At 40.2% G+C, this 14,415-nt stretch overlaps 1 protein-coding gene across 1 annotated transcript in view; it reads right to left on the reverse strand.

The window, feature by feature from the left end:
- Positions 1 to 14,415, reverse strand: part of epas1b (endothelial PAS domain protein 1b) — a 45,720-nt gene that overhangs the window by 17,524 nt on the left and 13,781 nt on the right. Inside the window, exons 2-3 of the mRNA XM_042223223.1 lie at positions 5,877 to 6,067; positions 783 to 934 (exon numbers count right to left, since the gene is read on the reverse strand). Coding sequence (XP_042079157.1) covers positions 783 to 934; positions 5,877 to 6,067 — 343 coding nt within the window. The remainder of the gene's footprint in view (positions 1 to 782; positions 935 to 5,876; positions 6,068 to 14,415) is intronic.

Consider the following 14,415-nt stretch of genomic DNA (forward strand, 5'->3'; position numbering starts at 1 on the left):
TATGTAATGAACACACTAAAAGAATAAAATTTGGACATCAAAGACAAGTGTCCAACCAGAAGTGAAATGTGTTCTCCTTCTGTTCCACAGCAACGGTGTAAGGAGTGAAGGAAGACCACTAAGTTTTTGGACAAATCTTCTACCACAAATGATTTTCTTCCAGAAAATCCACTTAAGGGACATAAAGTTCAGGCAAATGGGTCACAAGGAAAGCCTGAAATCAGAAAGCTGAGGGCAGCGCAGGGTCGCAAAGCAGAGCTTTTTTTTCAGCGTTTACAGTAAACTTCTCCTTTACGATTTGCTGTTTAAGTTGGTGCCAGAGAGGGTGGGGAAAGAAAATGCATAATGTGTTTATAGTTGAACCTCACCGTCTTGACTGAACACACACTGCTGGCATGACAGGCATTTCACATAAACACACCCCTCTCTCTCTCCTGAGTACCCGTTAACATCCACATCTGCGTCCTGTCTGACTGGGTTAATGTCTTTCTTCCAATCTTCTTGAGAAGTTAAAGAAAATTAAAAAAAATCTATCCACATGTCACGTGCAAAGATGTTAGACGTTGGTGATGTTTATGACCTCTCAAAGCACTTTAAACTACAAGCCAAATTCACCTGTATTTATATAGCACTTTATTCTGTGTCTGTGGACGGCCCCCCCCCTCCCTGCAAAAACAAAAAATAGCATCAACTATGACTGCGTGCAAATAAACAGGAACTGATCACATTTAGAAGTGTCTGCACTTGTCTGTTTATTTAAGTGTTCTTTAATGGCTGTGTACCTGCGTGAGTCCCATGAATTTGTTGATGTTCTCGGACAGGAAGATCATGTCACCATCTGATGTTACTACGGTGATGAAGCCCTCCAGAGACTTCAGGTACAGGCTGTCCATCTGTCCGTTGTCCTCGCCGTCGCTGCTGCTGCTGCTGCAGCCTGGAGGGAGAGGCAGCAAACAGGAGACGCTTACAAATGGTTTCTCATTCAGTGCTGATTATAAATGGATATCATTGTGAATCTGTGTGTGTTTGTGTGCACGCATCAGGTTTGTTTTCCCTCTTGAAGCTTTGGCTCGGGGACAAAACAAACCACTGTAGCTTCTTCCTGCATCTCCGGCCACCCCTGATCCTCGACCCTGACAAACTGCTCAAGCGGTGCCCGCTTTTAGGACATAACTTGCAATTATGCTCAAATACACTCAGCGCAGTATCCAAACATTTACACACAGTGACTCCAGTCTGTCCACAGTGTCTTGTTTCAGCTAATTGATAGAAAAAAAAAAAAAAAAAAAAAAAAACACCTCTAGCCTCGAGCTGGCCCCAACTCAAGAGGCAGGGCGTATGTGTTTGCAGACGCTGGCTTCACGCTGAACAAAGCCCAGTAGTTGATGGGGGTGGAGGATGGGAAGCTTGCAATTCCTCTAGTGTGTTTCCCTGAGATAAGAGAGAGCAACTCTCAAGGCTTCCAACGAGGCCTGGGGCTTGAGTTTGGAGCTGGGCCCAGATAGCATTAGCCCCTGGAGGAACCGGAGCTTTCACATGGGCCCCAGGGAGCTGGGGAGACTCTCAAGGCTCTATCCAAAGACCAGCGCCACCTTTGGCCTAAATACTAAGCTGTGATTACCAGTCATTTGGACTGAGTTGCACTTTTTTTCTCTGTGCTGTTCTTTGGTTGCGTAACTGCCCTCGTTTCAGAATAATGGGGAGCAGAACAGAGCGTTTGATAGGGACAGCTGCTGCTAAGAGAATCATTTCCCCTCTGTTTTCTGACATTTGTCCGGTCATACTGGACAGAATGAAGGGACAGAGCAGTGAGGCAAAATGAGTTTCTCATAATATGAACTCAGAACATTATGTGACTGTCATAGTGGGAATTCTTTTTCCACCATTTTCCTGTTCATCACGTTTGTAAAGACAGAATATCTGGTGCATGCTTTCACATGCCAAACAAAAGAGATAGTATTCAGGGTGTGCTACACATTAGGACGCCACAAGAGAAAACCTTGACAATGTCACCTACCCGCTTCAGGGACTGAGGCTCAAATGAGCATCTATTTTTGGGGTTAGGATTTGATTTTAAAACGAGGAGAAGAAAACGTGAAACTGAACAAAAACAAATATTTTCTTTCTTTCTTGTTGATAGAGCCTAAACTGTCAGAATAGTTTTGTTAGGTCAGTAAATGCCTGAAGGGAACCAGTACATAAATCTAAAAGTAAGGCACAATTTCGATAAGTACCATTAAAAAAACAAAAACAAATACATGACACACAAATTGTGTTCTGAAAAGATGAGAAATATTCAGTAATGAACGCAACCAAGAATAGAAAAAAGAAAAAAAAAAGAAAAAAAAAAAGAAAATCCATATGCACATCTCCAGTTGAAGAGTTGTCTGTCATTTATGCACATGTTACTAAAGCAGTAACTTAATATAAAAGCACTCTACTGAAAACATCTGTTACAATAGTTGTTTGGAAATTTCTATATTTTTTCCCTTATTTTGGTCAATCTGCTTTTTATTCTACTGCTTATCCAATCGTTAGGGTTGCTGGAATGCTGAGCACATCCTGGTTGTCATGAAAGAGACGACGGCGCATCGCAAGGCTAACAATGAGAGACATTCAACCACTTACGCCCACATTCACACTCAACGGCAATCACCCATTAACAACAGGCAGGGCTCTGCTGGACAGTGGGTTCAAACTTAAACTTTTTTCTTTTTGGCAGATGATTTCAGACAATCCCAGTCTTGGTCAGGAGATCAGGTGGTTAGAGCCAGTCTTGTGTCACTAAGACTCTGAACTGATGCTGTGCTCATAATTTTAGTTTTAAAGCAATAAAATAGGCTAAAAACACTTAACACTTTTAAGTATCTCAAGTATATTTATTTTGATTTCCATTAACTTCAGCTGTTTGTAGTCTTTGAGGGGGCCGCATTCTCAAAATATGTTATAAAAACATGTATAAAATATATATAAAAGTAGTTGCTTAAAATCTGGGAAAATATTTATTAAAGCATGAGGAGCAAAATGAAGAGACGTGATCAGGATTTCAGCATGTTCTATCATATATTAGAGCTGTACGAGGTGCAATTATGTGTTTATTTTAAATTATTTATCTTAAGTTATATGCTAGGAAAACGTTAAGCATACTAAAGATACTTTTTAAAAAATGCAAATTATTAATATATTATGAACTCAATTGAGGGAACTTGCAATTTGCCAGAGAACAAATGGCGTACAGATGAAAACAAAATATTTGGCCGTCTGATCAAAGGGCAGTAAATCAGTATATTTCCCAAAATGTAGGACTCTACTTCAAACACAGCTGGGACCTCTGCAATTAGGAACGCATATGTTTCACAGTATTTTGATCCAAGTTAAGTCAAAGTCGAGACAAAAATACAGCTGAATCCTTTGAGTACCTCCTAATCAGTACATCAAAGTTCATCAGGTCCCAACTGAGCGTAAGTTACTTAAGGGAGGTGTTCCCTACAGCAGCTCTTGGGTGCACATACAGTATGTTTGTGTGTTTGTGAGGGTGCATTCCAGCATGTTTGGCGCCAAGGCAGTCGGCTGTTATGGCTAGCAGGGGTAATGCCAGCACCAGCCGAACGATGGGCAGAGCTCTTCGTTTCCTCCGCAATCTGTCCTTCCATCACGGAGCAATCAGACCGGCCTGATAATGCTGTATCTGCAGCTGCATCTCACGGATCTCCTTTTGCTCTCCTCCCCTCTCACCCGCTGCTTTCCTACCCTCATTACCTTTACAGCTCCTCCCCGTGCACGCCTCCTCCTCCTCCTCTCGTTCGCACTTGTTAACCTCTCCTTTACATACATCTCATACATACTCCCCCCCTTTAACACTTCTTTAGCTATGCGAGCACGTCTGACAACCGCTACTGGAATTTCAGGAAATGTTAATTACCCTAAATTGGTTGTATCACCCAAATGACTTTTGAACCCTGCTTTTGAGTGCTTTGAGAAAGTTTCAGTAGCTACCATTGTGTTTGGATAGAGGCAGATGTTTTACAGGTGGATATCTCAAAATCTTGGAATTTGAAACTGAAACCATTTGCATTTTTATCTCTTTTTGTGGTTAACTAACCCTTTAACCTCAGGCAAACGCGCAACGAATGTGCTGCTGGATTGCTTTTTTTTTTTTAAATCTTTGTAAAACACCCTGATTAATTGTTCTTTTTTTAGTGGAAACTCAGCCCATATTCCACATCTTTATCAAGCATCGATTTCATTTGTGTAATTTGTGCGCTAAAATCCTTAAAACTACTTGAGATGCTAAATGAATAAAGAAACGACACATAAATGCTCTGATTAATGATCGTCTACAAAGAAGAAATGGGAAGTAGTGATCATTGTTGTTTAAGGAAGCACTGGTTGAATGCATGGCTATTTCCTCTGCGAACAATGAAAGTAGTCAATCATAAATAAAGAGCAATAAATAGAAAAATCAAAAGTTACATAAGAATAGACTAATGGCAGTCTAAAGATTTACAGATAAGTCTAAGGTATGGCATTAATCACAGTGCTTTCCTGTGTTTTATTACTATGGTGTCGTAGAGCTGACAGCTTTTATTAATTGCTATAAAAATGGTTTTAAAGAAATTATAAATCAGGTCAGCTCACAAAGTGTGAATGATGGGAATTATTTAAATTACATGCCAACATTTTTTTTCTCCTCCGTGTGTTATAATGACACAGTCAATAAAACAAAAACCAAAAACAAAGACAGTCATTTAAATCAGCGACAACATGAATATTGCTCATCTATACACAAACAGCTTTGACTTTAAAGATATCGTGGGGAAGTTTACCAGCATACAGGTGTCAAAGGTTAAAACCTCACTTTACCACCTCCTCCCCTGTGTGAACTCAAGTTTTCTAGCTCTATTAAGGAAAAATAAACATTTTTTAACAAGCTGCAGTGCTGACAATTGACGTTGGTTGTTAAATTTTGTGGTTCTCTGATCTCACTTCGAGACACGGACGCAGTGGAGGAATTCCAGAACAATAGGTCTGATTCTTTGTTAAGCTTCCTCGGCTTCTAATTTTAACTAAGACGAGAGGAAGGAGGAGAAGTGCAAAGAAAGACGCCAGCAAATACTTTCCTGCTTTACTGGACAACTCGACATAGCAACAGACACACACACGAACGTGCCGACGCAAATCTGTGATCACACGTCAAAGAAGCTGCTGGAGGGAGGTGGTGTGCCGTTTGAATTTTTTCCCCTTTGTGTAACGAATTAAGATTCACTGCATGGAAGCTTGCACCGATTTGCATTTAGAGGTGTGTGACAAATTAAAGGAAAAAAAAATACATATGGGCTTGGTAAAGAGCTGATGTGCTGTAAGAACAGCACATCTTCAGAGCACCTTGGTATTGACACACTAAGAACTCTACTGAAGGGATGGCCAATTCTCCCAAGTTCATTCTGTTCTCCTAGAGGTAGGGAGTCCTGTCTGGAGGACCAAAATCATACATATTTGACAGCAAAGACCAATCACAGCATTGGTGGCAACAAAAGTTGCCTCAAGGTGCTTTATATTGTAAGGTAGACCCTACAATAATACATACAGAGAAAATTCCAACAATGAGCAAGCACTTTGGCGACAGTGGGAAGGAAAAACTCCCTTTTAACAGGAAGAAACCTCCAGCAGAACCAGGTTCAGGGAGGGCCGGGGCCATCTGCAGCGACCGGTTGGGGTGAAAGGAAGATAAAAGACATGCTATGGACATGCATATGCCTATGACTATGTTCATAACTGAAACCAAGTCAGGAGTCTCAAATTCTCCCTTTAGTTTGTCACCCATGTGCATATTTGTGTGAGTCTGTGTGTATCTGCCTGTGGTGTAGTGTTCGTACTTATGGCGAGCAGCTTGCGTGTACGGAGGAAGCTGATAGCGAGCCTCATGATGGATGCCTTGTCCAGGTGAGCGCTGACGCTGTGGGATAAAGGCAGCTGGTGGGCCAGCTCGTAGAACACCTCCGTCTCTTTGCTGCGCCTGCAGCGCGCTGCATCGCGAGACTTCTCCTTACGTCTCTCTGAGCTGCTCCTGCGCCACAAAACAGACAAATGGTCATTTAAACATGAACAATGACACATAATCATACGTCAAAGGAGCTTGCAAAGAAAAGCGTCTGGACTTCTTTAAGTTGCTTGAAGAACTTAAAGAAGTCCAGACGCTTTTCTTTGCAAGCTCCTTTGACTACGATGACCTGGATGACTGAGAACCTTCACAGACACATAATCATACGGTTACTCTGGAAGTCGGTTGGCTTAATGAGACAGTCGGTCTTCGTTAATAATTATATTTCAGGTTCTTCTGTATCATTCAGCAGTTAATCTTCCATGAATGCACTCACTGTCTGGGGTCTTTAAAATTTCCTACTCGACCTTGCTGCGGGCACACCACAGCATAAAGAAACCAATCTCATAAATCCCCATGTGATTCGACAAGTACCAAATGTGCCCGTTTCAAAGGGGGTTCGCTCACAAGTTCGAATACAATGCATCATTCAGTATAAATACAAAGAAGTGGTTGGTTTATAAAGCTTTTCTGCAGCCCTGAGGTACAATAATTGCTCTTTTGTTTTTTTCCCCCTGAAAAATTAGAACTTACATATTTCCACATCAGAAACAAACTGGGCCATGTGGAAATATCAGCAATATCAGAAATTCACATCAATGATACAACAAATAGAGCTGCAGAAATGTTATTGCGCTGCCTTTGTTTTTGCAACCCAACACACATGAAGTCACTTTTTTGATAAAGTTACGCAAACATATTCAGTATTCAAAAATTGCTTGACTTGCTTGTTAAAGGACTACGATTGAACCTGAATTTCACTTTGTGTGAGCTTGACACCAGTTATTGATCATCATAAACAGAAACATACACCTCAGCAGCTCCTGCTTTTGGTATCGCTTCAAAGCCTATCAGTGTCTGTCAGTACAGAAGGGGACGTCCCTGTTTGAGATGCAGAAAGCCAGTTCAGTTCAGCAGTTGGCAGTCAGGCTGGTTTAAGTTGCAGAAACAGTTTCCGTGTAATGGAAAGAAATAACTTGTATAACGAGTAAAGACACTGCAAGGCAGAACTACAGAAGGAACACAAAAAAGATGTATTTAGAGATAAGAAAACAATAACTTCTTATGACGCGACACGATTTCCTTCACTTCCTGCATGAAGAGATCAGTCACCAGGCCACTAACACAAACACTGTATATCTATGAAAAACACACATATGTACCGGTACTCGCTGAAACAGCACACTTCAAAAATGATCAAAAGATCCTTTTATGAGAAAAAAGTGAAATGTGGAAAAAAATGCATTGAACTTGTTATAAAAGATGTTCATCCTGGCTTCTGATTTGAATACTCACTAAAATTCAGTCCCTAACCAACTAAAGACTGGCTTTTCTCAACCTTTTCCTCTTGATGTTAAAAGAACAATTACAATATCTTAAAAATAACCATCCCACTGGTAACTCATTCACCTCCTGTGTCCACTTTCATGCATATTTTTGTTCAACTTTCTCATTCGTATTTGGATTTAGTGAAACCTATTGAGCAAAATTCAATTTGAACTTTGCCAACAGGAGGATTATACAGCGTGTTTGGAGTCTGTGTTCCATGCGAGGAAAATGGGTTTTAATAGATGTAAATTGGTCTTTAAAAATAAAATTTAAATTGGAAACCTGGTTAAAGACGTGTAGGCAGGTGATTATTTTAATTTCCTCTGGTTAATGCATTTGTTGTTTGAGGGAGAGAGCTTTTGCTCACAGCACCGAGGTTCCAAGATAAAAGCGTTTACTTCAACAATCAAATCTGAAAATCTTTTCATGGCGGTCAAGCTATAGCAAAAATGCCGCCAACAAAGCCTACACAAGAGCGGGCCAAATTATGTCAGCAAGCAGAACTCTGGGTAATTTTCCATGGATATGGTTTCTTTTTTTTGGCTCCAGGCTCTGAAAAAGAAATGCATCAGATTTGGACGTGAAAGCTCAAATAGGCAAACAGTCCTAGTTTAATCGCTGATCCAAGACATCAGCACAACAATCCATATTAGGACATCACACGTGGAGTTTGGCTTTATCTGGGCTCCCTCGTATGCTCAAATTCAACTCTTAGTCACTGGATACCGTCTGCACAACATGTGACTGGTAAGGTTGCGCAACAGGGTTCAGATTTATATGAAAAAGCTGCAAAGCAACAGCAGCAGGGGAAGAAACTGACAGAAGAATGCTGCCGGATGGAATAATAAAACTGTGGTAACATCATAATAGCAGACTCATCATGCTCCATTTAAATCCACTGAATCACCTCTGCTGAAATACCTGGACAGGAACAGCATGATTATGCAACAGGTGTGACTATAAATAAGACAGTGACCAATATGGATACACAGCAGAATACAGCATAGTTTGGTTTTTTTTGCAGTTACTGCAGTTTCTCACTCAACCACCTGAGGATTACTCCAAAAGAGACAATTGTCATAGACTTTCATATTATTTAGAGTCTGTTACAAAAATCAGTTTTCATCTGTATAGCTGTTTAGAATTACTTGGAGGACTTTTTTGTTTTTCTAATTTATTCGTTAAAAATTTTTAAGGCTTAAAAGTTATACTCTCTTTTGCTAGTTTGTTGTAGTTTATTGTATAAATACCCATCTATAAAGTCTTGGCTCCAGTTCTGGTGGTGTAGTACTTTATTTGGGCATTAAAAAGCAGGTATCTGCACCTTAAGTTCATAAAAGTGTATTAGCTTGGCTCTGGGATATCAATTCTCAGGTAAAACAGCATTTAATTCATTTTTTAAGTAACAAAATTCACTTTAAAATTTCTTGAGTAACAAGACTGAAACATTTTTACAATCTCCATCCTAAAATGCAGAAAAGAAAAAACTAAAATAAAAGTTCCGATACAATTAAGTGGGACCTTTCTCATACAGATTTAAATTGAGCATTTTGTTCTTTAACAAGAGCCAAAAACAGGTTAAGTTAAAAAAAAAAAAAAAAAAAAGTGCTGTGAACAAAAAGCTTTTTTACCCTCAGATCTGTGAGCAGCCTCCACGGAAAAGATAACTTTACAAACCACAACAGGCGAGGTGAAGCTCTGCTGAACTTCACATGCCCTCTGTCAGTGGTGACACGATGTGGTTTATCAGACTTGATCACATCTGTGGCAGAACTGCAACATGCAGGGCCAGAAAGAAAATGTAGCAGTGCAGAAGAAACAAATATTTTGGCACCAAGGTTAAAAGGTAAAGAAGCCAGATGCCTTCACACCGTAAAAGATCTCTTCTGAAGCGGAGACTTACAACCCACTGAGATAAGAGAATAAAGTGCCAAATTAAACACCTGATGAAATACTGAACCAAGTGAGACGACTAAAGAAGTGTTTTCTTGCTATGACAAGGTCGAACAACAGAAAACGTCCTGCATGCCCATATAGAAAGTGTACATTGAACCATTCAACCGTTGTGCATACCGATGCTTTACACAACACAGCAGCTAAATGCCAGGAAAAATGGCAGTCGTGTGTGTTCTGGACGCGTTTACATTATTCCATACAGCGGAAAGTACATATAAGAGGACATTTTATCACCACTTGGATCAGATTTACAGTCTCGGTGAAGGAACTCTGATGGGGGTGGGATCACTGCTGTTTTAGGACACTGTGGGGCTTAAAGTGTTTTTACTGACTCTTGTAGATTTCAATATATTACTGGTTTCCAATATTCAGCTTACACTTTATTTAAGATACTTTAGATGACTCTTGGTGAAAAACACTTGCTACCTTTGCATGTGTATTGAGTGGTTTTCACATTTCCATGAGCCCTGGCTCGATGACACATATCCCTTTGCCTCAGGAAGGGCATCCAGGGTAAAAAAAAAAGAAAAAAAAGAAAATTAAAATCTGCCAAATCAAAGATGTGGAGTTGCTCACCGTCATGACCCTTTGTGATTAAGTGTACTGCCAAAAGTGGCTTTTGTTGTGCTGCAATGAAGGGATACTTCAGAAAAACTAAGTTATGATAATACTCAACAGGTGCTGAATGTGTTCATGACCTTCCCACTGGAGACTACAAGACATAAATGCTTATGCATTAACATAAGATCGCTATGATGTACATTTATCAATTTATGTAAATAAATGTTCTGAAAATATATATCCAAAATCAAAGTAGAAATAAAAAGGGTAAATTGGCATTTTATTTTCTATTATCAGAATTATTTTGTCACAACATCGTTGCTATGGAGAGCAAAAACTGCCAAAAGTAAATAATCATAAATTATTGTAACTTAACTAAAACAAATTCTAGAAAGTTTATAACATAAATTTATAGTATTTCTGATTTAATTTGCACTTCTGTTAAAATGACCATAATGTTAATTCCTTATATCTGTTTATGCTCCAGAGACAAATCCCCTCCTTTTAACAGACAAGATTTTTAAAAACATTTTTTTTTTTTTTTAAACAAAAACAGGACCAAATCATCTCTTTTACTTAAACATAAAGCAAGAGCGTTTTCAGTGGTTCGTATTACAAAATTAAACTTTTCCCTGCAGCCAAAATCTGGAGTCCACAAAACGCACAAACTAGAAAATCCAACATGCAAACACACATTAAGGACAAGATAGCATACAATTAACAGGAAAGGCAGAGCACAGAAGCACCATTATCTTATCTCATCGAGTGTTATGTCCCATCAGTGAGTCTCCCTGCTCGTCTCTGAGGTTTAAACTCATTAACCCCGACTGTCAGTCACTCAAAGTCTCATTACTGATGAGCCAGCAGACAGCAGACTGCTTCCACTCAATCAAGCCAACTGAGAGAGCAAACTTCAACTAGCTCCTTGATGTGTGAATGTGTGTTCTTTTGTCTTTGTGTGTGTGTGTGTAGTGTGCCACTCTTTGATTGTCCAGGGCCATTGTTGCTGAAGGTCCCAGCAGACTATTTCAGTACAGAAAACAATGGGAGTCACAGCGCTTCACCAGGGCATTGCAGCCTTCCGATGTACTCACTGACCCCTCGCTCATATTCACAAACGTGCACGCAAACACACGCGCCCACCTGCACGTGCATGTGCATACCAGAGGTTAGAGGTCAGGTGCATCTACTCAAGTAAAACTTTAAAAAATTTCCAGTATTTTTCTTCTTCCTACCTTCTCTTTCCTTCATTCCTCAAATCGTTCCCACAACGATTTACTGCAGAAAATGTGTTCACTTTGACCTGCAGTAAAAGATAAATCTGGTCTGACAGATTTATTTCATCTTGTGCTTCAGTGACTCAAATCAAACAAAACCAATGCTGGTAATCAAGTAATGCCGTTTCTAGAAGAAAAGTCTTGTCAGATACCTCATATTCAATTATTTTCCACTTACGTTTATTATATATGTATATGTTGTTGTTTTTTTACCTTCCCTTATGTCATTCTTTGAATATATTTAGGCAGTAAAACTACGTGACTAAGTTTGCAATAATGGCTCGGGTTAAAGCACAATGCATTTATGACAGTATTGACACAAATGCATCACATCCATTTCAGACCATAAAGCACTCCTACTGAACTCTATAAATGCTTACAAAGTGTTTTACAATGTGGCGTCTGAGTCCTGAGCGAATTGTTGTTCCAGTAGTAAAAATACATCAAGTGGAATGTCTCGTCTTAAGAGAGAGGGCCATATTGGACAATTTGCCAACCAAATTTACTCAATACTATCTCAAGTTCTTGTGTGGAATTGCCTCACTTGAGTGAGACAGGAAGTGTCCTCTTCTGAAGCCTGATTTCTGGACATTGAAAGTTACTGCGCAAACTTGAAGTGGCTTAGATATTGACCCAGATTGGTAAATGGAGGTAAATGGAGTCTTTCCTGTTTGCTCCATCTCTTTTTAGGGTTAACCCCAGCTCTTAGACTTTGCACCCTACTCATGCAGGACTCCTGATCTGATACATTTATTTAAAAAGAAAGTCTTCGGCCTACAGTACCTGCTCAGACTTGCCTTTGCATTGCTGCATTTTGTATGTTTTGTCTTGTTTTGATACAGTTTGAGATGCTGCATAAAAAAGGAAAAAAGATAGTTGGTAGTTGCTGCTCGATACAGGACGCATATTTGAGAAGACAGTCTGGCTGCAGAGGGTACCGAGTTCATGCAATCAAGCCATGTGGAAAATTCTGTACGATCAGCCAGTCGCTGCCCTCCTCAGACTCTCGACTCATCCCAAAAAGTTGGATCAAACATGAAAAATACATTAAAAGGGCTACTAAAGGACATTATACCGTTTGCGCCACCCTCTCAGCTCCTACTGGCAGGGCCTCATCTTTTAACCTTGGGCTACGCACACTAAAGCAAACAAGCCAAAGGTTAAACATACCACAAACCAACATACCACAAGTTTCTGCCACTTCAGAATGACACACTAAACTCGCAACCACAATATATAGGTACACATACATGTACAGCAAGGTGACCTCCAGCAAGCTGACAATGATGATCCGTCAGTGCTGCAGTCATAAATACTATTTTGAAAGCTGAAGCACACCTAAAAGAAAAACCCAAAACAGCACACTCACTCACCTCAGGCCAAAACATGAATGTGTTTGTTAAAGCTTCTGAAATGAAAACATCCCACAAGTTTCAGCTCCAACTTCTATTCTTGCCATAAAATGATGTAAAACGCGGAGATAACATTCTTTGTTCTGCTCCGATTCATTGGCACATCCAAAAGCTGCTTTTAAAAAGGCCTACGAGAGTTGCAACCAAAGCTGAGAGGGGGGGAGATGCGGGTCACCAGCTATTTTAATCATCAAGAACTCACGCAAACGTGGTATGAGTAGCTCCAAAGGGATTTCTGTTTGTGTTGCGTTTGTGATGGAACAGATGATTTGGTTTCGTCTGTTTCTCCTCTCTAAGAGGGCGACGTGGTGTGAGATCTGGGTATTAAAACAAGTAGAAAACACATATCTGGCATTCTGAAACCTCTGCGAGAGAAGTGAGACTGTCACTCTAAACCACAGCCAGTCACATGCTCAGGTACACGCAAAAGGTACACGAACACGAGAGGCAGAGAGCAACATCAGCCTGACTCACACTGAATGTAGAGCCCTGAATGTGACAATACTAATTGTGGTTGAAAGGCTGAAGATGGAAATAGTACTTTAGCAGCAGATACCACTCAGAGATACTCAGTCCCTGGAAAAGCCAACCTTCATACTGAGGTATTTTCATACCTGCAAGGCCATCATCTTTCCTTTGTTTGCTTGCAGTAGTTGTGACTTAACTGGAAGTTGTGGTCAAGTCGGCGCCACTGAAGCAGACGTCATTTTATGCAACTCGTCAGCCTCGCACACTCACCAGTACTCTGTGTTGTGTTCAGATGCAACACTTGCTGGGAAGCTTTTGGCGCCAATTATCTTTGTCACATTGTCATTCCGAATACCAGTTGAGCCAATTCTTTTAAATCCGTCTCAGCATATTTTCTGTTTCACTCACATTGCAAAATAATGACGTCAAACTCGTTGCACAGCAGGGGAGTGTTTTCACATGCAGGCCGCTTATCCTACTCTGTTTGCACATTGTTCATACACAGATAAGAAAGCAGCTTCTTCAATTTACCCTCCTCCCCTCGACACACAAAACAGCAGAAGAAGTCATTACTTTAACTGATAGCAGCGTAACACTAATCAAAACAGTGGAGGAAATAAAATTAATCACAGTGAAATAAGAATAGTAGAATACAAATCACGTCTATTTTGATTTGTGAAATTAACTCGTGTATTTTTAAAATGACTTTTAATGGTTTTTAAAATGAAAAAAACATCTATAAATCATTTGTCTCTGGCAGTAATTTGTCATCCAACAGATCCACACTTGCTTTTATTGAATAGACTTCAAATGACCAAATTTGCTGCTCTAATTATGTGTAACTCATGTTTATAACTTTCACTTGGCTCTCAAATCGTTTTACAAGCATCAATCAGAATTATGAGCTCACCCGACAGGCAGCTTCGGAATCGAACAATGCAGCACAGCCAGATGTTTTTCAACCTGAAGCGTTGCTACTTGGAAAGCAAACCTGAAATCTGAATGTGGTACAACAGTCCACACCCTCGGTCCTCATTCATTATTTTTCTCCCCCTTACCCGCAAGCTTTTTTCCAATCACTTTTGGTACTCTCGCTGCGATAAACTTGCCATTGGACGCCTGCAGCCTGGAGCGTAAGGAGGAACATGTGCACGCACACTCACATGTTGCCCAGTCGCGAGATTATTTTCAGGCCTAATCGGAACAAAAACAAAGAGGGCAGAGCTGCTGCCGCTGCTGCTCTCGGACATATTGTGTCTGTTCCCCTCTCTGCTGGCAGTAATGAGGCCGTTAATACAGTTTTCCCCTGCAG

The sequence above is a fragment of the Haplochromis burtoni genome, unplaced genomic scaffold, assembly GCF_018398535.1.
Source record: "Haplochromis burtoni strain Fernald_Lab_line unplaced genomic scaffold, NCSU_Asbu1 Contig_106, whole genome shotgun sequence".
Classification (NCBI taxonomy): Eukaryota; Metazoa; Chordata; class Actinopteri; order Cichliformes; family Cichlidae; genus Haplochromis; species Haplochromis burtoni.